We start from the raw sequence: 27,534 nt of genomic DNA on the forward strand, positions 1-27,534 counted from the left end.
GATAGTATTAAACGTAAAACAGGAAGGAGATAATATTTTTCTACATATACATCATCCATTTTCTGTATAATTTACAGTAGGCCATTTCGGTTAATTGAATGGATATGATTTCATATATCGCACATCCTGGAATGTATTATAAATTCACCAATCAGCATTTAGTACCAGTAATTTTTGAAATATATTAGTAAAAATTAAGTGATTCCAGTGATGAGTTGATAAATAATAATCCATCAGATATTCGCTTAGCCACAATGGAGACGTACAACACATTATATGCTTAGGATGGTTCCAGAAGTACCTGGCACAACAAGGAAATCACAAAATTTTGGAAAAATTATATTTCGATACCTTTCTTAGAATGAAAATCGTTAAGACATTAATTCTCGACTTCACTGTTGGAAAATCTTTGACCACCGAGGTATTTTTTAAGTCTTGGAAAAACCAAATGCATAGACATAGATTCCCCATTCGAAGCTAGCGCAAAAAGCTGGATTGGGCTCTTCATACTTCCAAGAAAATCATTTATAACTTTTCCGGAAGAGCTGCTGGCAATAAACAAATAAACTCAGAAGTATTTTGATAGAAACTTCTCTAAAAAGACATATTTATTGTCTTAGATAGCCAAGCGACCTTGAGGGTGCTGAAAGTTATTGAGTGCACGTCTAAACTAGTGTAGGAGAGTGAAGAAACTCTAAAAGCATCAGTTAATAAAAACAAAGTAACCTTAATGTGGCCTCCAGGGTATACCAGGAAATAAGGAAGAAGACATCCTTGACAAAAAAGGAATAACGATAAAAGCTTTGAACCAGAACCCTTCAAGCCACATCAATATTCATTGTATGGCTAAAGAATCAGATGAATTTTTACTGGAGAAACACTCCAGAGACCGAACACACGCAGACCTGTAGGCGGACCACCAAAGAGGTGCTACGAGAGCTGGAGTTCAGCCTCTCAGGAAGATCCAGGAAGAGGACCAAACGTACAGGATTGAACAAGACCTGGTCCTATTGAAAAAGGAAGAAGAAGAGAAGAAACACTCCATAACCAAGACAATCCAAAAGATTCATCCCTATATCAGCTAAGAAGTCTGAAGACCTTTTTCTGAGGACAGGAACGATGTAAAATTGGTGGTCGGTATTCTGAGAGGCTACAGCCCCGTCAAATACCACCTTACAATGATGGGAATGGCAAGAGACGACAATTGTAGATTCTGCGAGCAAGCCGTTAAAACATCACTGCGAATGCCCTTACCATATTGCTTTAATACCTTGAAGGAGTTGTACTAGGGGAATGGGACACGATAATCGCAAAAAATAGCCTCTTTTGGAAGGAGTTTACGTATTTTGGTAACAGAACAATAAGATGTAGAGGCTTATATAGATGCAAAGTCTAAACTACTTCTCAAAACAATCTACAGTCGACTAACTAGGAAACATCGTCCAGAAACTTCTAAAACACCTGTTTATAGAGAGATGGTGAGGGTCCATCAAATTGTGGCGTGGAATTTCTTCAAGGACTCATACAGAATCGATAGAACATGTCGCTGAGATAGTATACCAGTACCTTCAAGAGGTGAATATTATAGTTTTAGACTGGCCTGCACGTAGCCCGGACTTAAACTCTATAAAGTATGTGTCCCCACAACGCCGACTTGATCAGAAATTTCAATGCGACATTTTCGAATAACTAGTGAGTGATTTGCCGTGACTTAGAAGGCGGCGCTCTCAAACTGACGTGAAGTTTAAAAAAATAGTCACAAAAAAGCTTTTTTATAGAGTTACGAACGATATGGGTCCGTAGGCCGGCTAATTTTGGAATTTAAAAAATTGGCGAAGGCGCTATAGCGGGATTCGTATGATGTTTGAGTGTAGACAATTTTTTATAGCAAGTATATTCGCTCGACTTTACTTTGCATCCCATCGGCCATTGATGTCAATAAAATATCTTCTAGATGAATTTTCGATTTGAAAATCAACGAAATTGGAAATTTATCTGGAAGATATTTGGAAAAGTGATGGAATGAATCTAATTTATATTTCTAGTGTCCTTTTCATCGATCGAGTTATACATTCTATACGTTCTTTCGATGAAAGTTCAAAAGAAACTTCGACCCCGCTAGTGGTGTCATTCGCTGCCTTATAAATGAAAAGGGGTCAACCAACCCCGAACTATATGGCGCAGAAGTGCAATGCGATCTCTTCTACTTTCCTTCACGTCAAGCGAAAACAAACAATTATTTTTTTTGTAGTTTTCGCTTATTTATTCGAAGGGATACGCCAACCAACAATTTTTTTTAGGGCAAGTTTTTTATACATATAGGGTGAATTTCAAAAGCAATATTTACGGGGCTTCGTGAGAAACTAGATCAATTAGTTTGACCATCAAAGAACCAGGAATCTATCCATATAGATGAAATGTGATACTAATTTGAGAAGCCTTAGTATTCGAAGTACGAGTAGAGTTCATCATTTTCATAAAACTACTTTATGGAGAAAAAAAGTCGTATTGCCTTTTCCAACATTCCTTTTCATTAAAATTTTGAGAAGCGATTTATGGCATCTTCAGAAGGACCTAGAGAATGATATTCTACTATGATATATAAATTTGGGGTCTCGTATACACCGCGACCCAAAGGATCTATCGTGTCCCCTTTTCTTGTTGCGATACTGAGGAAATCCAGTGTTTGAGGCTGATCCATTAATCACAGTCCTATAGAATATGCAATGGCTTTAATCACCAGAGATTTTCGTCTTCTATTTCAAGCGCTCTCAAATGAAGTGCTCTAGAGTTCTCTTCTCCATTGCTCTATTCGCTCCGGTGAATCCATTGATATTGATTCATCCATGAGATTGGAGCTCTTATAACTGTTTCACTATAGAACAAAATGATCCCTTTGAAATTTTTTTAAAGCTAAAATTTTTGGATACAACGTCCTGATGTACGTTCCTTGGTTGGTTGTTTTTTGATGATTCTGTCTCTCAACATTCTAATCCATGTTTTCTCTGCCACATTTTCCAGTACTTTGTGAAGTGGTGAGAGATTTAGAATCACTTGTAGTGCAGGTTTTAGGCAAAATTTCATGACCCCAGTTGCACATAAGGAAGCTAATCTCTGTACCTTTAAGAGATTGTTCCTTGTGGTATTCAGACTAGTTCTAGTACCACAAATCACCGCTCCATGTGTGATGATTGGTCTCACAATTACCATGTACATCCACCTTAAGATTCCAATTCCTCCCTGCAAAGTTTCTGCATACCAACAGAGATTTTGTGTATTTGGTGATTATCTTGCCCGTCTAGCTTGACGGGTTCAAGCTTTTTCTTCCTAGTGAAGGAAATTTGTTGCAATCGAATACGAAATTCACGTTATAGACATAGTTGTTACCAATATTTTTCTTACTTATAGTACAGATTTGTATTTGCATTCTTCCTTTTTTGCAGCTGCACATACGACATCTTGTTTTGAGGAAGTTTTTCTTGATTTTTAGAATTCAAATCCGACTATAGATTTGGTAACATATCCTACTATTCCAATCACGTCCAACATATTCATAAAAAATGTAAAACACCAAAAGTTTGTGCGTCTTTTACATGTACGAAGGCGGTTCAAATAAAAGTGTCTGCACTGGATGTTAAACTGGTCTGGTACAAAGTTTAGAGAACAGTCGGGATCGTATAACTTCACTTTTTAGAAGGATGTACTTCATTTTGGAAAATACAACTCTTGATTGCTTGCACTCATTTGAAAGCACAGTTTTTCCAAAGCAACATCTTGTGCGTCATTTGCAATATTACTTTCTCCAGACTCAGGTCCTGTCTTGTTACTTCTTGTGGCTGATTTTATCACTAAAGAACGCGCAATATTATTGTGAAACACCCTTCTTCTAATCCGGTTTTGTCACTATGCAACACGACCAGAACGTTCACAATCAAGTCTGTACGATGACGTTTATTGTTGAGCTTTTTTTATCAAGAAACAACTATAAATTAACAAAAGAAAATGTTTTGAATTCATTGTTTTAGAAATAAAAAAGGAGATTCACTTAAATATCTGTCACTTATCTCCGATCAAACGAAATGTCATTTAATTTCAAACACAGCATTTTAAAAGTTGTGCCTCATAAACGTCAAATGGATTTGACATAGACAGCGTCATCTGTGTGTCAGTCACACGACTTATTGAGTGATTTCATAAGTTTCTGATTATTCTATGATAGAATTCCAAAATTTACCATAGATTGTTATTTTATATAAAGAATGATTTCTTATTACTTATGAAACTCTCTACGATGTTCTTTCGAAAGTAACGTCTAGTAAAAAAGATATTTATTGTTAAATGTTAAGGTTCATATGTTGGTGATTATGAACGACTTTAATACGACAGCTCTGAAATATAATTCAATTTTCAGTTTTATTATTAGTGCGCCATGAAATCGAATAGGTTATTTCATACCTCGGGTTTATATATCTTACGATCGACACAGAAATTTCAGATTATAATTGAAGTTCTAAGAGTATTTCCAAGGTAATTTGAAAGATTCCATCTATACTTGATTTAAAAAATAATAATATTTCTATAGGGATGTTCAAAATGTGCAAATTTAGTAAATATAATCGATTCAAACGCTTTGACATTTTCATTCATTTATGAAATATTTACAAAAATTTACGGTTTTTCTATATAATTTCTCGCAGTAGCTTAGTTACGTCTCCGAAAGCTTTATGACGTCGGTATAGAAGAATTCCTTGGGCCAAGTGCACAAAAATTAATCTGCCGTGTCGTCGATGTTCAATTTTTGATTTCTGAGGGTTTCTTTCAGTAGTTCAGATGTTCTACTATTACCCAACTCAATATCGAACCTAACGCGCGCTTTATCCTAGAAAATAATCTGCCTTCGTGCTGCAATGCATCTCTTTTCAATCCATTAACGTGTTTCCCGTGTATTTCCATGAAATTTGAATGATATGCATTATTTATTGAACGTTCCCCTTCCCTTCGAATTGAGTCAACAAGAGGCGATAAACTCTAATGCTAAATTGAGCTGGATTGAGTGGTTCTACGCGGAGTGATGTGAGTTCGCGTTCGATGCTATTTCTCGATGGTTTAGCCACCATATTTGAACGCTTTGACCTTTTTAAACATAGCAGATTCACTCAGGCACTCACTACTGAACTCATTTCGTGAATGCCAAAAAATTTTCGTGTTTTTAATGACAAAAAAAAAGACAATACGCAATGGCAGTTGGAATTTGATTTAGCTAACACATAATCAAGACATTGACTGACGTTTGGGCCTTTCGCTTCGATGTGGTGTTTGTGGTTGTTAGACTCTAATGTTGAATTGAGTCGAAATTTTTCAAACACTCATCCTACGGTCCTCGGAAATGTGTGGTTCTACGCGACGCGATGTGAGTTCACGTTCGACGCTATTTTTTTATGGTTTTATCGCCATATTTGAACGCTTTGCTCCTTATAAATTCATCAGATTCACTCAGACACTCACTACCGAATTCATTTCGTAAATGCCAAAGACTTTTTGTGTTTTTGATGTCTTCATTCATAGAAACTTTAGCTTTTCTTTTTAAGCTTTTGTATTTATATTTTTATTTGTTTGATATTTTCATTATTTTTGTCTTTTGTATATCTGTAATATTTTATTTCATTCCCTCACTGTATTCTGTTATGTAGATCTTTTTCTGTGCTAACGAATATTAACAGGTCGACGGCATACATTGATCTGTCTGTTGTATTCTACGAGGATGATCTCTAATGTACTTGACCCAACAAAGAAAACAAAAAAATTAAAAAAAAACGAATCTCCTTTATACACTTTTCCCAGCTATTTTAAATACAAAACAAATAAGTACTAGAAAACATACGCTGTACAGACTGTTTACTTTTTAATGCAGTGACATTTTTCAAGCAAGTAACGCCATCTTTAGGTCAAGAATTACGTACCTTCTGTCGATACTACTCTCGATCTAACTAAATCCGCTTTATTAGCTACTAAAATTACAGCTTTTGTGCTAATGGTGTCCAACGTCCACAAGTTTTGCAGGATTTTTTCTGCTATTTCCATACTGGATCTGTCGGCACTGTTGTATACAACACAATATGCGTGTGTATCCGTATATTTTTTGATGCATCCTTCAGGCTAAAACAAAAAAAATAATTAAACATACAGTTGAACAGTGATATTAGAAAAAATTGTTTTAGTGCCTAAATTAAAAAGACTGAGATAGATCGATAACTAGTTTCTTCCAAATATGTGGATTGGAAGATGTGGAACGATCGATTACTCGATTACTTTTTAATTTTCCCAGTTATGATTGCACCAAATTTCGAAAAACTTTGTATTGGAACTTAAATTCCTTCCCAACAAGGTTTCAGACGATCCTTATTTCTTAAACGAGGTCTGGCTATTAAATAACGAGACTGCGCGTGTTTTTGTGGGGTGTAAGCGCTTTAGTGAAGACCGAAAGAGAAAATCAATATTAAAAATTAATTTTAAAATCGATTTTTTAACAAAAAAGGACTCCTTGTTTAACTCGATAAAATTTATGGCTTAGGAGATACGTAGATTTTTAGATCGTTCGCTATAAAGAGACATTCCGAAAAAAATTATCATAAATTGTAATTATTCATTGAAAATTGAAACATTTCTTGGAGAACTAATGAATATTTTAGAATTTGCCAATAAGATTATTTTAGTTTTTGTTTGATAAAAAAAATTAAGCTACTGAGTGATATTCAATTGAAAATTGGAAGCTAATTAAATTGTTAATATCAATTTTCTGTCAATCTTTTGAAAACTTGTCATCAATAATTATCACATCGTATTTGAAGTTTTAATATGGTAGAATTTACCTTTAGAAAATATGGCGATATGCACTTGATGTATGGTTTGGATCAGAGACCAGAAGATTGTATCCCGAACGCTTTCTGGGCAGTACTACACGCGACTGTAATCCGTTTGGGTTGATCTTAGTTCACGAGAAACAGGTTTGTACACATAAATTAAATAAACTAGGTCCAGGTGTATGAATAACTATACGAACACCAGCCTTAGAGCAAAATAAATTAGGTGCTGATCCCACAATTAACGTACGAAAATTTTATTTAATTCTGTACACTGTATTCGTTGGATGTCAGGACTATTAAGAACACACTATGCGTGTATAAGCTGTCTTAAATACTAATCTTATTGTATACAAGATAAGGTTATACCATATGGTCAAGAGATCTTGAATGGTTTCCCATGAGGAGTAGCCAGATAATTCATCGTACCAACGACAACTATTCAAAGGATTCTCGAGGAGCAACTTCACGCCTTTGATATACAGAAGATGCATGTCATGGAAATAGATTATCCATTAAGATTGGTTAAAATCGTTCCACCCATGTTATGTGGGTGTGTGTGGGTGTGTTCTTACTTCTTACTTTCTAAATGATGTAAAAAATCATCTTAATAACATTTTTCCTAAAAGTATTTTCAATGCGTAATTACAATTTATGATAATTTTTTTCAGAATGTCTCTTTATAGCGAATGTACAACGATTTAAAAATCTCCTAAACCACGAACTTCTAGATTCTGTTCAAAATTGGTAATTTATAACATTTCTAGTTCATTTTTTTTGTTCAATTATATATATTCTGGATCCATTTCGTGTCTAACTTCAAACTTCGAGGTTTATATGGAAGTAACAACTTTTGCAATGAGTTTTTCGAGAAAGAAAACACGGAATCAGGACAAACTAAAAGATCCTTTTTACGAGAATCATTAGATAAATTGGAAGCACTATTCCTGGAGATTCATTAATAAGAACTGAATCGTGTTAAGCGATGAATGTTTTTATTTAAAAATGTGTTTTTTGACAGTTCCAAACAAGATATTTGATTAAGAAAATTGAGTTAACTTCGGCATTCACATCATCCATTATATTTGGAATCGATATGTAGGAACCGGAGGGTATGAGATGGATTAAACAGGGACGTAAAACCGAATTCAGGAAGGGTGTTTACTACCTCTTTGAGTTTTAGTCAGTCGAAGATATTCAAATATAAAACTTCAATTGTTGATCTGAGCATACAGTTGAGAATAGACTGATCTGAGATTAAGTTGTTTTTTTACCAAAATTTCATTGTTAAATTGATAATTTTTAGAAAGAAATCTTTCACTTTTTGGAACGCCTATTACATCTGCTAGCTCACGCACTTTCAGTTGACTATCATCCAGTACCGTTTTGTGGATTTTCTTCAACATTTCTTGAGTCGTCACCTCATTTGGTCGACCACTGCGCTGCTGGTCTTCCCATTTCGTACAGTCTCGTTGAAACTTCGCTACCAATATTTAACTATTGATAATGAAGTAGCATTCTCACCCATCTAGTTCAACTTTCATATTGGTTGGCTAATGCCGATTTTTTCCATGTTTACAAATTGACTGAAAACGGTCACAATTAATAGCTGCCAATCAAATATTAAACAACGTGGCATCTTTAAACTTGAAACATATCTTGCATAGATTGTATACTTTCGAATACAGTGTTATTTTTCAAGCAACTACCGCCATCTTTAGATCAGGTCAGGTACCATCCTCGTACCTAATAATTGATTTGAACTCAATTGATTCGGATCAAAAGTGAGTTAAAACTCGTATCGATCCCTATTTTCGAATTGCTCCCTTTAAGAATCAAATCGCCCCACCTAGAGACGTGGACCCCACGTTGGAAGCACCGCTTTAAAGGTTTCAAATTGGAAAAAACGATGTTTACTTAAGAAATTCTTACAAGACTGTATGATAAGGGTTTGGACGCCGAAAATGAGCAAAAAAAATTCTAGCATATGATGCAACGTGTTAAGCAAAAATTAAAAGGAATTGAAGGAAAACATAATTTAATTTTTTCAACCTTTATGTATAGAATTGATAATAAATGTATTAAAAATAGGAAGTAGGTAGTTTACTTCTCTCCGATCCTTAACATTGTAAACAAATACCTCCGAAACTATAAATGAAATGAAATAATATTTCAATTGATAACGTATTTAGTTTTTTTTTCATAAATAAAGCGTTACCTAATGCATAATCCCAATATAAAGACAACATGAGAAAATTCTTCAGAAAAATTCCTTAAGGAATCACACTATTATTTCCCTGTTATAAAATACTGCTCTAAGCTTCCAGGACAAATTTTTTGTAATAAATAATTTCCGTTCGATAACCTGTTTAGAAATGTAGTCAATTCAAGTAATTAGTTTGACTCCACTGACAAATGAGGTGAATTTGGTCCTGTTCAAATTCTCCCAAATCGTTTCGTTCATCTTGTTTATTATACACCACCCTCTTTTCCGCATAAATTGGTAAAATCAATACGCCAGTGCATTTTTCAGGTATTAAAATCAAATTTAATTGAAAAATTATAAAATATATTTATCAGGGGATTATTTTTGACCATAAAAAAATGATAAAAATATGAGATAAATAAGTGAAGGGCACTTGAAGATAGGCGGAATACATTTTCGAAATTATTTCAAAAGTGAATAGTAGAAATCCTTAATTTTGATACATTTTGCACACCTCATTTACCATACAAATCTAGTGACTACGCTGACCAATAGTTCGCAGCTGGAAGTGAGGATGGCGCCACTTAGCATTCGCTAAGAAATGCTTAACTTCATGGACCAAATGAGAAGCTCTTTGAAGTTGTTAAACCGCTCTGAGGAGACTAAATAATGTCAAAACTAGTCAGTAGCTACAAACTTCTTGCAATTGCGAGCCATTGGGGATGTTAATTTCGACAAAAGGGTTGATTGATATCACGCCCTTCAGAGAAGATGTAATTCAATATTCGTCGAGGCATTAGCCAGGAAAGTAGTTGTTATCTCAATTTAAATACGGCAGAATACATTTTCGAAATAACTACCGGGATCCATGATTATAGTAAAAACACCACGTGATTTAGTTTCAAAATGGGTCATTTTGTTTTAAGGATACGTTGAACAATTAGTTTTAGTCTTAATTAACCAGAAGTTTTAGATTAAATGGAAAAACTGGTGGCGGAAATTTGTACATGAATAAAAAGACATGCACCCAACACGAAATCTTAAAGTTTTTTAACATACCTTGTATAGAAATGTGAAAAATTTGTTTCTTGTAAGAAATTATTCACAACCAATCGCTTTTACACACAAAACTTCGTTATTAAATTCGGGAGAAAGTCAGAAATTTTAGTGATACAGAATAGCGAGAAGATTTATTTTCATGCTCTTTTTTACGTTGAATTTCCACAAATTTTCCACCCGAATTAGTGGTATGAAACAACATATATCTCGTTGAGGTTTATCATTTCGTTTCTCTATTGATGGGATGTGAGCTCTTCGTAACACAACTCCACGGTATTAAAATCATTGCACATCAATCCCAGGTTTGAATCCTTTAAAATAAAAATTCCGCGTACGCGATTTCGATATCGAAAGGTAATAAATAAAAAAAAACTAATTGTTTTTCAAAATATACGTTTCAGAACGTCTGGCTAAAGCTTCTATGCCATTAAAAACATGTGATGCATCTTTAGAATCAAAATGTTTGGACACCGTTTTAAAATAATCGCACGGAGCTAGATCAGTGCTTTATGGTGGGTGTTCAATTTCTTTGAAGCCAGTATAGTAGCCTTGGAAAGGAAAGCAGTGTGAATTGGAGCCTTATCATGAAGCAAGTGCACCTCGGCTGATTTTGCAGCGCCCTTTTTCGATAATTGTTTAAATCGCCATCACTTTCTCGTCCCTTTCGTGATTTTTGCTTTTTTTTGCAAGAACTCTCCTTGCCGATGGAATATCTTTCCATTTTTGGATCATGGTAAAAGAGCAAACTTTCCCCATTCGTTAAATTTTCTTGGTCTTCGCCGCAAAGCTTTTTGTCATATTTGGATACTTCTTTTTTGAAAATGACAGTCTGTCCTGAAATTTCTTTTGTTTTTAGTCACTTAGAACAATTTCTTCCACTAATGTCATGTTTTCTGGAATATTCAACGTCACAGGACCTGCTTCACGTGGCTCGTCTTCTAATGATTTTCGTCCCAAGCGAAACAAAGCAATTTGTATTGTTGAAACTGAAGGACACAGTCAAAGCCTCCATTATGTTTTTGATTTATGTTATTCCTTCTCCAGTCAAAAATTTTATAACAGCGCCAAACTGAAATTGACATGTCTTCATAACCGAAAATTATTATTAGAAGCTATGAAGATATTTGAAAAGCCTAAATGAGAGTTGAGAAAGAAACTAATGACTTCTATTAAGTCGTAATCTAACCTAACCTAATCTAACCTAACCTAACCTAACCTAACTTAACATAATAAACAGGAAATTTTCTTATCCTGCTTAAAAAATAGTTACTATTAAACAATATTACGTCAGGTATATCAAGTTCTTTTAGATATGGAGTACGTGATTGAATTAAATACATTATTGTCTGATAGATCATCTTGATTATAATGATCAGAACACAGAAATTTTTACTTACCGACAGATCTGCTGTGGCGAAATCTATGAAACAAAGTTCAGATTCCTCGCCAGCCAATAGAACCGATACAGATTTCTCACCACTTTCGTCGTCTGAAACCAAGAGAAAATTATGAAAAAATCAACTTTTTGGAGGACGCAATTTCATTTATGGGACATGTAGGGGGGTTAATACAAGTGAAAATACGTTTTTTGAGATATCTCGGAAACTATTGATCTTACGAAAAATTTGTTACGACATATTTTGTAGAAAATTTTTTTGTCTACAATTATGTTTACGCGGTTTCTCCCATAAATTCAAATTTAAAAAGTTATGAGCAAAAAGGTGAAAAAAAAATTAATAAAAAAATTTCTCCTTCACGTAATAACTTTTTTGTATTCAATTAAAAAATGATATCAGTACAACTTCGTACAATTTTCACAAAGATATTTCTCTGTAATTTTTTTTTGAATTTCAATCATTTAAAACGCTGTTACAACGCTCCTAAGTTTACAGGGTTTGTCAATGTTCATAACAACAGTTTTATCATACTTTTTTTTTTATTGTAAACGTATTTTTGAGAATATTTTTTCAATCCCTACAATTTCACTTATATCAATAGACTAGATTTTATTTATTCATTTTCCACATTTTTTGTTCAATTTAGCTAAACATTTGCTTTGTTGAATTTATTTTGATTGTTAATCGGTTTTCTGAATTATATATGTCAAAATTGTTTTATTTGTTCAAAAAGTTTTTTTTTAAAATTTTATTAGGTATAAAATAGATTTTAGGTTAGGTGAAAAAATTGTTTTTCTAGATCAAAACATTCCAGAATTTGTCTTCTAAGAGTCCACAATATCAAAAATAATTTTTACGAGCTTAGTTTGATAAAACTGAATTCCATGTTGATCAAAAATCGAAATATTTATATTAATATAAATTGAAATTTCCCCTAAATTTTTTTCTGTTCATGGAAATCAAAACGAGATTAGTCCATTTTGGTCAAAAATCACTTTTTTGCAAATAATTCCAATCAAAAATTGGTTTAATCGTCCAGGAATTGAGGTATTCAGCCCATTTTCTCTGTTAAAAATATCACTGTAGCTGCTGCGAAACCAGCGGTTGCTGCAAGAAGTTCTTTCAGCATGTGGTTGGGATCTAAACATTCCGGTTTCTCTAGCAGAAATATATGTAACTGACGGACCTAAATATAGCTCATTTTTTATACAGCTCTGCAGCTATATAGTGTAAACTCAGCTTTATACTGTCTTTTCAACAATTTTAGTTGTTCAGTTTATATCGTCAATCTAGAATTTACTTTGACTCTTAATATTTGCAGCTTTCTGGAATAAATAATTTTTAAAAAAACCTTTTACCAAGTATGCAAGGTTTATTAATATGTAGTTAACATCTTTAGTATTATGAGCTTCGAAAAAAAAAACGATTAACTTTCCGTTAAATTAGAATTAAAATCACATAATTCCGAAGAGATGGATTATCCGTGGAATTAAAAAAGAATTGATTACTTTTGGATTATCTGAACTGGAATTTAAATTCGTCGACGCCATCATTCATCTTAATGTTAGCTTAGATGTCGCGTTCAATCTTGGAATACGTGATCTCGCTAACGTCTAATAGCTACCATAATGGAATAATTCCGAACTTATTACGAGTAGATTTCGAATCTCGTTTACGAAATTGAAATTTTCACAGAGATTTATCTACTAGATCAATCCGTAAACGAGCTTATCGATTCTTGACGAAAAAAAAAAACATATCAACTAACCAAATCCACAAGAACATACAGAGTGCGTGTGAATATCTTGAATTATACTTTAAGTTTTAAGATATGGCAACACTGATATGAATATGTCAAATCAGACGTTGTCATCATGACATTTGACGTTTTTAATAGTGAACGTACTAATTGCAACACTGATATGAATATGTCAAATCAGACGTTGTCATCATGACATTTGAAGTTTGTAATAGTGAACGTAAACTTGTAGATGAGGTGAAATTGAAGCTGAAGCTGATCTTGAAGATCTGTAGATCTGAACTATACATATAGTGTAGAAGATAACAGTGAAAATGCAATCCCTATGTCTCCAAAATTTAAAGGGGAACTTCCCAATCAAGTCATTTACTTTCTAGAATAATTTTATCAATAAAAGCCAAAGGGCTGTGGATAAGCAATCCTCACACTAAAGTGACAGATTAATTTGGTTATAACTCCGTCAATTTTTAAGTTACAAAAAAAAAAATAAAAAAAGCAAATAAATCGTCATAAAAATGCTTTGATTTGATTGTTTATTTGTTTTTGTATATTTGATAGTTATGGAGAAAAAATGAGCAAAAAAAATTTTTTTTTAAAATAAAAAAAAAGGATTATTAATGCATTCAAAATTATGCATTTCTAATGAGTCAAACTTTCAGATGTCTTGAATAATATCCAAATAAAGTATTCGGTACAAGGAATAAGTTTAATTATGATTTTCAATGTAATTTCATTAGTTTTAGTGAAATTTTTTTTAGCTTCAACTATTTTACATCATATCTCACTGAAATTTCAGTCGAAACTACTTATATCAGTGATCATTCGAAAGGTCTTTTTAAGCTCTTTAAAAAGTACTCAATGAACATTAAGATCTTTAAATATATCTTAATTTCTTTATTTTTTTTAGAAGCTTCATTTTTGTTCGTCGACATTTTTTACTTTAAATTTGGGTAAATAAAAGTTTTTAAACTTTTTATCGGAAATTAAATGTAATCACGTTATTAAACCTTTTTCTGAATATTATAGTTTTTAATTTTTCGTTTTGTTTCATATAAAACATGATGAATAAAAGGCTTCGATAAAAAGTTAGATTTCTCATGGTTTTCGTTGTCAGTTGTAATGTTTTCTTTTTTAAATCAGAACGCGAATTTAAACTATTCCAAAACCTTCTTTGTATAATGCTCTTACAAAATGTTGAAAATATCTTATCTGAAGATTGTATTCATTCTTTCTGTCCGCTTTTTTTTCGATTGAAGTAGAATACGTTGAGTTAAAACCACGTTTCGAATATATTTTTAAACTTATCCCGAAGTTGACTTCAACTATATAATTTTTTAAAATCATAAGATCAAAATATGCTGATTGGAAGACAATTCAATATGCTTTGGAACTTTGCTACAATTTAAAACTAATTAACAATTAATTTCTGAATAATAAGACTTATAACATCTCTCATAGGTTTAGGGATGTTAAGCAATTCCAAGAAGTAAAACTTGAATTCTTCTTATTTATGTTATGAATATTCTATCGGATTTAAATCAGGACTTAAGGTCTTCAGTTATTTTGACTATTCTGTCATCATTCATTCGATCTAGATGTGGATGACGGCCTTGTAGATTCGGGATTTGGTCTCGATTTGTTTCGGAAGATTATATCGTTCAGGTAAGTTGCTTTTGCACTAATATTTCTATACCTAAATATTCGAATTTCATCTCTTGTTTTATAATTTCATCATCTACAACAAGCTTGCATCTGATAGGTGTTTTTGATGTAGTGAAACATTTCCTTTTTCCTGCAGGTGTCTTCATTTTTAAACTTTTTACCGTTGCGTTGAATTTGAATGGTTATATCTGTATGTTATCTTCGATTTCTTCAATCAGAACAATATCATCTGCATGGTATAAGATCTTGACGGGGCTAAGAGAATCTCCCCAATTGTTTTAAGAAATTTCTTCGGTAGTTATACCATTGATTTTGGCCTGTATTTTGTTCCTCGGGTAAATGTTTTCGAGTGTTTGTTTGAAACAAAACAAACACTCCATCTCGTAAACCGATTTCTACGATGTTTTCGCCTTGCATTGTCATTTCTAAGGTACCACATGAATTGCTAAAATATCCTCCTCAATATAATCATTGCACCCCAGATTATGTAAGAACCATTTCCATAAGCATTCGGCTCATACAAGCAGTAATCTACAAATCGCAATCTTTGTCTCATTTGTGACTCAAGCATTTCCCCTCCGAATTCTTCAATGCTGCACCGATTTATTTGAAACTTTGGTAGATCAGCAAATTTCAAGTAAAAAATGTTATATAAAGTTTTTTCGCCAGATCAATAGTTTTTGAGTAATTCGCAATTGAAAAGTACGATTTTTCGTCAAAAAACCGCATTTTTCAATAGTTTTTTACGTATAACTCTGTAATGATCCATTTTATCGGAAAAATTGTAATGAACAAAAATGAAGCTTATAAAAAAACCAAAAAATTAAGGTATATTTTAATATATAATCATCCATTCAATCTATCTATTCAACCTTTTCTCATCTGGATTCTTTAATGAAGCACCGATTTATTTGAAATTTTGATAGATGGTAGGTGTGTATCCAAAAAGCGGTGGGAATGCTACCCTTTTCCGGAGGAGGAAAGTTTTTCACCCAAAATAACCCCAGGATTCGAAATTTCAGAAAATTTAAATTGAAAAATTATATAGTTGAAGTTAACTTAGGGATAAGTTTAAAAATATATTCGAAACGTGGTTTTAGCTCAACGTATTCTACTTCAATTCAAAAAAAGCGGACAGAAAGAATGAATACAACCTTCAGATAAAATATTTTCAACATTTTGTAGGAGAATTATACAAAGAAGCTTTTGGAATAGTTTAAATTTGCGTTCTGATTTAAAAAAGAAAACATTACAACTGACAACGAAAACAATGAGAAATCTAACGTTACATCAAAGCTTTTTATTCATCCTGTTTCTTATGAAACAAAACGAAAAATTAAAAACTATAATATTCAGAAAAAGGTTTAATAATTCAATGCTAAATGTATTCGAAACGTGACTACATTTAATTTCCGATTTCCGAAAAAAAAAACGTTTATATACTGCCGGTCAATATTCATAGTCCATAGTCCAACTTCGAGTCAATAAATATAGAATTGAATTCAACATGTTATCAAATTTACATTTTTGGGGTAAATACTCGTATATGTTTTTTTCCTTCTCTGTTCATTTCTTTAGCAAAATAACCCCAGAAATCGAAATATTAGTAAATTTGTAGTAAAAATGTCGTATAAAGTTTTTTCGCCAGATCAATAGTTTTCGAGTTATTCGCAATTGAAAAGTATGATTTTAAGTCAAATAATAGTTCAATAGTTTTTTACGTATAACTCTGTAATGATGCCTTTTATCGAAAAAAGTGTTGTGTTAAGGCGAAAATAAAGCTTATAAAAAATAAAGAAATTAAGCTATATTTTGATATCTTAATGTTCTATCTAAAGCAAGTTATAGATACTTGATAGTTTTTGTTTTGATATTGAGCATTTAACCTCAAATAACGGAGAAAGGGTACATTTTTCAACAAAAAATAATTTAAAAGACCTTTCAAATAGTTACTGATAAAAGTCGTTTCGACTAAAATTTTTGCTCATTTTTTCTCCATAACTATAAGAGATACAAAAACAAATAAACAATCAAATCAAAGCATTTTTTATGACGATTATTTTGCTTTTTTTATTTTTTTTGTAGCTTGAAAATTGACGGAGTTATAACCACTTTAGTGCGAGGATTGCTTATCCATAGTCCTTTGACCCTTTATTAATAAAATGCGGAGGGTCTCAAGCCTTTCTAATATACATAGACTTGTAGCCCTGAAAATCACTTTCAAAATGGTTTTTTGTACGATGTAGTAGCTCCAAAATTAACGGAGTTACATAAAAAATAAGAATTTGAAATTTTTTTTTGAATTATAGGATATGAAGAAGTTTCAAATTTTGGCGCATGGATTTTTTCTGTTGATGTTAAGTTATCTGTAGGTACATTTGAGAGTACCAAAAGATGATATACTTATAATCTTGATAAAGGGGTGGTTTTTGAGGGGTGTCAGGGTGTAGAGAATGAAAAATCACTTTGTGTTTGGAAAATACGCTTGAATACCGAAAGAAATCAAAATGAAAGCATTAACAGTCATTAATATTTTTTTTCTAATAAAAGGGGTGGTTTTTAAGGGTTGACAGGGTATAGATAATTAAAAATTACTTCAAGTAGAGACAAGAAACTTTAATACCAAAAAGAATGCAAAATCTAAAAGTTGGCAGTTATTAGATTTATTTTTATTTTATTCTCTGAAAGGGGTAGTTTTTAAGGGTTGAATAATAAAAATCAATAACCAATAAAATTTCATTAAAATACTATGAATTGTTCACAGTAAAAATGGAATTTCAATGTTTTAAATCGTTAAAAGATTTTTTTCTACATTATTTTCATCAGAAGGGTAGTTCTTAAAGATTTGAAAGGGTTGTAAGATGAGCCTAATTCTCAATTTTCAGAAAAATCGGAGCAGCATCAAAGAATTCTGAGGTTTGATACCATTTTAAGTTTGAATGCCTGCGCTATTGATCCCCATTACTCCAACGTCCAATTCAGATGTGCAGACTTGTCGATGACTTGGAGTAATTTTTGGACCAATCGCAGGTGTTTTAGTAGTAGCTGTCGTAGCACTTGAAAGGCATCAAGGTGACGATTCCTTAATGTTGTTTACATCCACATTAAAGCATATTAAATTGTATTTTAAACTGCATATATATTTTTTTTATCAAATATAGTTGAAGTCAAACCTTAACAGATGGGGTGATGCTATACATATTTTCAATCAAATATTTTGAACGAAACTCGAGCAAACTATGAGCATCACGAATATAATATTTCAATTATCCTTAGCATTGGATAAACATTTCAATTTCCTCGAGAGAAGTTCTGTGTTAAAATTCCAATATAAGATTTTTCTTTATTCCAAATTGAAGTTATAAAATTTGATTCGAGGAAAACATAATTGAATTCAAAGATTATTCCTGCTCTTTTATCCTGTAATACTTGGCATTTTCCCCCTTGAAATGGAAGTTTATAGAAAAGCTTCCAGCAACTGCTTTAGCGATAAGCTCGTATTGGAAAATCGCTCGAAGAAAACTATTCACAGTTGTTACAGAAAACATAAGACGCGGTGCAAAATTAATTTAAAAATAATTATAACTAAGTATTTTCCAAAACATGCGAATGTAGATTTTCTAAAAAAGAAGAAATAATGAGAGTTGCTTTATTAGATATGAGGATTGCTTGTTTAATCTTAAGATATGGCAACACTGACATGGGTATGTCAAATCTGTCAAAGTTTGACATTTTCAATGGTGAACGTATTCAAAACATGTGCTATTTGGGTAAAAAAAAAATGAAATTAGGATTTTGGACGTTAATTAAATCAACGGCAATGTACTGATCGAGTCGTTTCGACTATTGGTGATGAAGCGTCATCTCCAGAAACCGTCTTTCTTTGGTTTTCCGAATTTAATTGTGGTCGCACTTCGTTACAGGATGAATTTCGTGACAAACCGTGAGATTGAGACTTACTTGGGTATCAGTTCACTCGCATACATTCGATATTGCATAATCATTTGGTTGTCAAAAATTTAAATAATTTTCAAAATAAATCTCATTTATACAATATTTTCAACGATGTTTAATACTTCTGATAATAGAAATCTTCAATAAATGGAGCATTTTTCTTAAATTTCGGAAAAAATAATCCAATGGTGCTAAATCTAGTAAATGAGGTGCTTTTCCTTTGGAGAGCGCATGATTTGAGATTAGCTGAAAAAATTCAATAACGATGTTTCGTAAGACGTCTATGACATGCGACGAATCATAGATTTAGGCATATGAATCCGAAACTAAACATCATATGGACCTTTCAAGAGTCAAATCCAAGAAAAGTTTTTCGCACTCGAAGCACTTCGAACCAAATGGTCGCTTGTTTTTTTTTTGGAATAACTAGACATGTCGCTTTCAATTAGAGCAATGTAGAACTGTCAATTCTAAATGGGATACCATCATTTGCTTGCTAGAAATTTCGAAAAAATCAGGAGAACCAATCGCAGAAGTCGAATCATATCAATTCAGACAAAACCGATTTTTAATAGTCAAAACATCGCATTAATGGATCAATCGCCGTTTTAATACACTTGAATAAACAATTTTGGAGGTACCTCAATCGAAGTGGAGAAAATGCTTTCGACAATTATTGGTTTTCATTGGTCTGTCTCCAAACTTTAGCTATAAATGATGATAAGATTATTAAATAGATACCAAAAATTGCATTGATTTGTTACTAAAAAGGATAGAATTAAAAATTTTTTAGTGTAAAACGTTTTACAATTACTATTTTACTTGAAAAAAAGCTGCATTCTAGTCAATAGACATAAAACTATAAAGGATGTCCCACTACGAGTTATAAATATCTGTATATGGCAAAATACTTATAGTAAAATCATGAAAATTTCTACGTTTGGGTTTTCGGATACGATCTTTTTAACTAAAATATTTTTAAAGATGGTTGACTTCCGGTTATACCGGAGTAACTTTGTTATTTTGGATAAAACACCGTGGAAATAAATACATTTTTGAAATCTACGTAAAATTTTAATATACTTTTGTCAAAATTTTCATGATTTTATTATAACTATTTTGTCATATACAGATAGTTTTAACTGAGACAATAATTATTATAAAATTAGATAAATATATTTATGGTTCATGATAATCACATAAATAATAATTAAATAATAAATGGGATTAAAGTTAACAATCTGTAAAACTGACAGAAATATGAAATACAGACAATTTATAGTGATAAACTTAATGAATTTGTGATAAGGGTTGTTTCGGATTACTTTACTATATCCTTATGATATGGATACATCCTGACAATCAATTTGACGATTATTCTTTTTAGGTAGTGGGTTTAATCAAAATTAAACGTGGAGATATCCAAACTCACAGCATACAAAATCTCCTACTTTGATTAATGCAAATTGAATGGGAAAATTAACAATTGGATCACGTTCTATCGTTTAATTTTATTACACTATGTAGTGTACTCGTAATTACGGTTAAACATATTGATTATAACAAACACAGTGTCTAGTGACCTAGTTTCTCAATTAGTCGTAGTATAGTATTCGAATTATAACTATTGTAAATTAATGCGTGTGAATATAAAGCATGTAACATACGATGTGTCTAACGCCGGTACGATTGGACGCCTCGTGTAGTCATAGTAGATTGTTTTGCTTCCAACGTTGGCTTTTGAATGATGGCCATGGAAAGTAGATTTTTACGAAGTACGAAAAGGCTTTCGACAAAGTAAGACACGATAAGCTGATGGACTGTCTTTACAAGAAGGGTCTAGACGAGAATAACTAGAACCAGAACCATACAATATCAAAAGAGGCGTGCGACAGGGATGCGTGTTGTCTTTTCTACTCTTCAATATTATTCAGAAAAAGTCTTTGGTAGAGGTTTATATGAAGCAAGCAATTGCCTTAACATCAACATTAAAAAAAACCAAAACCATGATTGTCTCCAAAACATTGTCAAACCACCCCACCCACTTAGAAACCCAAATAATCAAAACTTTTCGCTTCTATTGGTTAATTTCTAATATAATTAGTATAAACTCACCGATGCTTGTATCGTAAGCATGTAGATATTCCGAGGTCATAAATTGTAATACTAAAGAAGATTTTCCAACGGCAGGTCCACCAAGCATAAGAACTTTGAATGGTACTGGTCCTGGAGCACTCGTACTCGATTCCCTTGAAGAAGCTAAGCTACAAGAAGCTGAGGTCCTAGCTGAACCTGTTGCTGATACTGCAGTAGGAAGTTGTTCCGTACTGAAACAAAACAAAAAGTGGTGATTATACAAATTATATGGAATCTTCTCAAAAATAATATGAATTTTGATTCAACTACGCAGATTTTGATTTTTTTATATGAAAAGCAAGAGGTTGAATCCTTTGTACACTCGAGTAGTTCGAGTGGTGCCTGCCGGAAGAGATGCTCGAGGGTATCGATAATGATTTTCTGCAGGTCTTGCAAATACTACTCTGGGAACAGGTTATTCGATTGAAAGGAAGTTAGGATCAGGAAAAAAGCAAATACAATGTCAAAAAAGAAGAGGGAAGCATTGTACGATATCTGTGGGCATGTTGAGACGGGTATTTCGATTGAAAGGGAGTTAGTATCGGGGAACAAGCAAAAACAATCCAAAAACAGAAGAGAGAAGCATTGTACGATATCTGTGGGCATGTTGAGACAGGTTATTCGATTGAAAGGAGGTTAGTATCGGGAAAAAAGCAAAAAAAAATGTCAGAAAAGAAGAGGGAAGCATTGTATAATATCTGTGGCCATGTTGAGACAGGTATTTCGATTGAAAAGGAGTTAGGATCTGGACCACTCCAGGTTGCACTGGTGTCATCCGTGAATAAAGTGAATTGACCATTGGTCCGTGAGATCATCAAATCATCAATCAAAAAAAGAACTGGATCCAAAACTGCACCCTGAGGCACACCGCTGCCAATTTACTTGAAACTTTACCATTAGCTCGTACGAATTGATTTCGACATTCAAGGTAAGATACAAACCATTTTAAGAGAATACCTCGGATGCCAAAATATTCTAGTTTGTTAATCAACAAAATCGAAGGCTTTAGCGAAATCACAAAAAACCGTATAAAGTGAAGTGAAAGGATTTTATATTTTTATATTAAGAAAATCAAATTTGGATGAAATGGTTTGTTACTTGAATTGAAAGAAATTATTAATTGGTTGTTCGAAATTTAGAGATTTTTGATTAGGGGGAGAACACTGTAGGTTATAGCTAGTAAACTAGGTATAATTAGGACATTTACCTTGCAATATGTGCGTGAATACACGCTAGAGGTACAACACTGTCACTAAAACAACTCACAACAGAATTATCATTTCTACGCGTGAAATTTTTTTGTAAAACGAAATTCAACATTATAACACCTAAGAGGTTATTGGAATATGAAGAAGTTAAGCGGTTTAGCATCGACGAACAACAACATAGAGAATGGTGAGGTAGAGATCGATACACAGTGTGTTGGTTGAAATTTACGCTCGAAACTCTGGAAATAATGCGATATTCTGAATAACGACTATTCCTATAAATAGGATGAAAGCAAAGCTTATTTTCGTTTGAGGAGAGTTGAACAAGTGAGTTAGATTGAGTTGAAAATATTGATTTTAGATTGTCATATACGCTCGAATTAATTTCATTCGAATCCAATCATAATTGAAAGCGTATCAATATTAAAACGCGGTTCACTCTTATTCGTAAATATCTGCTTTTGTTTTTCGAGCTTCCATAGCATTTGGTTGAGTAATTGTCAATGTCAAACTGTCCTCAAATAAAAAAATTAAACTCTAGTCGTATGCTCGCGGTCAGAACGTCTCCAGCAAAAAATCCGTAGCATCTCGAAGTCATCAGTCTTAGCTTTAAAATGAGAGCTCCAATTTTTTATAGTGCTATTTTTTGGTGAAGAAAAAATATCAAACGGATAGGATGGAAAATTGATATTAACAGTAACGATAAAATAAACATAAATTCGTCAAAATTTACCCATAACTTCTTAACTTGTTCGATGCTATTCCAGTATGAGCGAGATTTTAAGATTGGAGCAGAATTTCTTAACCCATAACTTCCCATTCCATAAATATGATTTAAGTCCGAGCTATGCGCAGGACGAGCATTGTCCTGTATCAGGATGAAACTAGCGTAGGAAACGACTTGATCCTCTAAAATTTCTCCTACATATCTTTTCCACTTTCCATAAAAACCAACTCCGTTTTAGCTTCCAACGAAATGTCCGCTCAAACCATCGAAAAACCACGTTTTCCTTCATGGTGCACCTCGCGAATCTTTCTTCAGATCTTCTGTAGATTCGTTATCTTCTATCGCTTACATGCAGACTCAATCTGATCTCGTCTGTTAAGAAACGCAGCCCCATTGTCCGTCAGCTCAATTAACGTGCGCATTGGCAACCCATTGACGGGTTACTCGGTAGGTTGAGGTTAATTTGGGACCAGTATCGGGTCTTTTCGGCTCGAGGTTAGCTACCTTTGGTGTTCTTCTGATTGTACCACCACCTTTCGCTTTTCTCTCAGCTCTTGTTGGATTTAAACACCAGTTATCTCAGTGATGTGGTTATAATGAAACGTGGAAGTGACTGATACTTTTGGTAACGACGGTAAACTCTAGAAACAGCAGACTGACTCAAGCTCGGCGCACTGTCCACTTTTCACTGACTATAGACTTGTTATAACGGGTTAAGCTTTCAATAACTTTTTGCTTGTTTCCTCAGTAAGGAGGGTCACAAACTTTTTGGAATATTTCTATTCTCTCTATTGCTGGTTCCTTTCATTGTCTCCAACCTAGTGCAACGTGAAGAAGTTGGTCTTTGACTTGTTTACAAATTTAGGCTCATCAACTATCCTAAGTGTTGTTCTGGTTTCTAGCTTAAGTTACTTAATCGCTCTCTACCAAGAAGTATTCCACGTTTCTATACATCTAGAGAGCTTTGACTTATCATACCGTCTATTTTAACTACATTGATAATTTCCAAATAAAGATTGAGTTGATTGAGTGGTCTAGAACGTCCATTTGGTTAAGTACTTTCCATTACTTAATCTAGTTGACACATTTGTTGTAGCCTATAACTTTTCTGTTTATTTTGTCACAATAATTTTATATATTTTTCATTCACGAAGTGGCCTGAGCAAAGTGGAAGTTTCGAAGCAAACTTTTTTTTTTAATGACGTAATCTCTTTCTGTCCGTACGAAACTTTTATTAAATTCCCCACATTTCAATTATCTATTTTAATTATAGCAACTTTTTATTAATTAATATCGATCAGATAAAGTAATTACAAGTTGATACAAATTCTAATTGGAAAATACAAACCTTGTTATATAAAGGTAGGTAGAATTTTATAGAAAATCACTGACATTTCATCAACTTTATCACTGATATTAATAATTAATAAAAAAAATTAATGAGTAATTCAGATATACCAAAGTTGCTACTTAAGTTTTAATATGGCAACTCTGATGTGAATATGTCAAATCTGATATTGTCATCATGAGATTTGACGTTTTTAATAGTGAACGTACTAATGGCAACCCTGATGTGAATATGTTAAATCTGACATTATCATGTCTTTGAAGTTTTTAATAGTGAACGTACTAATGGCAACACTGATGTGGATGTGTCAAATCTGACACACTCATCATGACATTTGACGTTTTTAATAGGGAACGTACTAATGATAACACTGATGTGAATATTTCAAATCTGACATTGTCATCATGATGTGTGACGTTTTTAATAGTGAACGTACTAATGGCAACACTGATGTGAATATGTCAAATCTGACATTGTCATCATGGTGTGTGACGTTTTTAATAGTGAACGTACTAATGATAACACTGATGTGAATATTTCAAATCTGACATTGTCATCATGATGTGTGACGTTTTTAATAGTGAACGTACTAATGGCAATACTGAAGTGAATATGTCAAATCTGACATTATCATCATGCCATTTGACGTTTTTTATAGTGAACGTAATAATGGCAACACTGATGTGAATATGTCAAATGTGACATTGTCATCATGACATTTGACGTTTTTAATAATAAACGTACTCAGAACTTGTTGTCATACGAGAGTTATTTGAGTTGTTTACGGATACTTGAATCGTGTTGGTAGAAAACAACATTGACGTTTGCAGAGATAATGGAATCTTGCTTTTAACTATATCTAGTCTAAATATATCGTTTAAACATCCCAGGCGTGAATTAAAAAACTGATTTTTCTGTATAAATCTTATCTCAAGAAAACTAAGAGAGTCAGATCAGGTGATCGAGGTGGCCATTATATCGATCCGCATTTTTCTACCCGCCGATTCAGAAAAATTTGCTTCAGATACTGCAGAATATTGAATTGAAGATGAAGCTGGACGACTAGGAATTTATTTATATGGACTTAGATGATACAATAAATAACTGCACGGCCAATTGAAAGAACCTTCAAATAGTGGAAATATCTTAAGGAGAATATGCTAAGGATATAGTCCTTATTGCTTAAAATAATTAAGATCTACTTTGGCTGCTGGAACAACACACTGAAGCAATTTGGCATGAAAATAAATGTAGAAAAGACTGTAGTAATGGCATTCAAACAACAAAGATATAGAGAGACGTAAGATTAAAAGAATGAGAACAGAAATAGACAATACAGGCAATGAAGACGAAGAAAGAGAATTAGAAACACCATAAACACATATTAGAGCCTGAACAACTGCTTAATGAATAAAAGAGAAGTCTCAATAAGTACTAAATTAAAAGTTTATAAAGCAATCTACAGATCTATGGCTGCTAAACAAAAAAGTGCATTGCAAGCAGCAGATTTGAAATATTTAACACGTTGAGCCCTCTAATTGAACTTTCCTATGGACCACCTTACAGTTTGGTTGGACAGTCCTGGGTACTTGAAACATTATCTTACAGTTGGTCCAAGACCAGTGAGGAGAGTGTGAAACCAAAAGAAGAGGAAGCTGAGAAAGAAGAGGAAGAAGAGGAAGAAGAGGAAGAAGAGGAAGAAGAGGAAGAAGAGAAAGAAGAGGAAGAAGAGGAAGACTTAAAGCATCACTTATTCATAAAAAAAACGTTTTTCTATCGAAATAGTCTTTCTTGAGGCCATTTTATAGGGATCTAATATTAGAAAAATTGTATTTAAAATAAGAGAGTTGGTTTTTATCATTATCATATGACACACCCTGTATAATTGTTATTTTTTTTGAAAAAATCCTTGTATAAAAATACAAATCGGCATGTTATTAATGAATTTATTCCATTTGGTTGTTCGTATATCTAAGATTAAGAATCGAAAATAAAATTTGGATTATCATGAGTTAATTCCAACTCTTCAGTCCTACTTTTTAGAGTCCTATGTTAATGCAAATAATTTTTTCTATTTAATGATACATATCTAATGAGACCTATCACCAAAATTAAATCTCTTTTGTTTGAATCATCTATCTTACCTTGAATTACTGGAAGCTACAGAATTATTTGATCTGGATCTTCGACTTTTTAGACTGTCCCCCCTGTTGACAACTCCCTTACCAGTTATGGAGAAATGTCTAAGTCTATAATACTCTTCTTCGACACCTGTGTTCGGCATGGAAGCCACTCTCGATCTTTGTTGCGGAAGGCACAAATAATTCGGTCTTCCGGAAGATCGACCAGGAGTTTTCACAGATTGGGATCTGTTGTGATGCGGACTGCCGTATCTGTAACAAATTATAACTTTTATGATTGAATCTTGAAGGTAATCCGCTGAATACGTCCATCACATGGAAATTTATACGAAAAAACAGTCTTCAACTTATCAATATTTTCGAAATAACAAATTCCATTCAGTTGTGTTGGAGCAATGTCAATCGATCAACGCCAACTAGGAAAATTCAAACCAAGAAAGAAGAGTATCATAGATGTGGCTGAATATGTCGATGAGCCATGCTTAAAAAAATGAAAAGAATCACATGTGAAACACAACCACAAAGAGCTAAATTTACACGGGAATAACCAGATTTATGACCCATGGTTGAATGATTTTTTATACCTGGTGTAGGAGATATCATCAGGATTTGTTTTTTTAAAAAAATTGCGCACCAAACGACTATGGATTCCAAGCACTACAGAAACGATTTTTTTCTATTTCAACTAGAAGAATTGGATGGAATATCGTTCAAACAGAATGAAGCAACACGTGCAAGATCTAGAATCAAAATTTTTTTTGGGTAGCATTTCCAGATCGTTAAATCTTTCGTTTTAGCTTCATTCTTTTACACTGAAACTAAATTTTTTCGTGAAGGCTTATGTAGATAAAACTTGAGAATCTCAAATATTTGCTAGGAATGCGGAAAGTTATGGGAAATGATGTGTTCATCGATTTTTTCATGTACAGCTTCACTTATACATTTGTCTATACACTAATCTTATGATTCTGTAGATTTGCCCGATGTATCCACTGAATTTTGAATTTGCGTTGAGATTAACTGCTGAAGGTGTGCTGCAGATCGTGATGATTTTTAATCCGTTGAGATAAGCATGTG

At 32.9% G+C, this 27,534-nt stretch overlaps 1 protein-coding gene across 1 annotated transcript in view; it reads right to left on the reverse strand.

Annotated features, from left to right (window-relative positions):
- LOC130446379 (uncharacterized) overlaps positions 1–27,534 on the reverse strand; it is a 128,514-nt gene that overhangs the window by 8,791 nt on the left and 92,189 nt on the right. The window contains exons 7-10 of the mRNA XM_056782601.1: positions 26,461–26,709; positions 21,013–21,224; positions 11,523–11,614; positions 5,961–6,156 (exon numbers count right to left, since the gene is read on the reverse strand). Coding sequence (XP_056638579.1) covers positions 5,961–6,156; positions 11,523–11,614; positions 21,013–21,224; positions 26,461–26,709 — 749 coding nt within the window. The remainder of the gene's footprint in view (positions 1–5,960; positions 6,157–11,522; positions 11,615–21,012; positions 21,225–26,460; positions 26,710–27,534) is intronic.

Source organism: Diorhabda sublineata, chromosome 7, assembly GCF_026230105.1.
Source record: "Diorhabda sublineata isolate icDioSubl1.1 chromosome 7, icDioSubl1.1, whole genome shotgun sequence".
In the NCBI taxonomy this organism is placed as follows: domain Eukaryota; kingdom Metazoa; phylum Arthropoda; class Insecta; order Coleoptera; family Chrysomelidae; genus Diorhabda; species Diorhabda sublineata.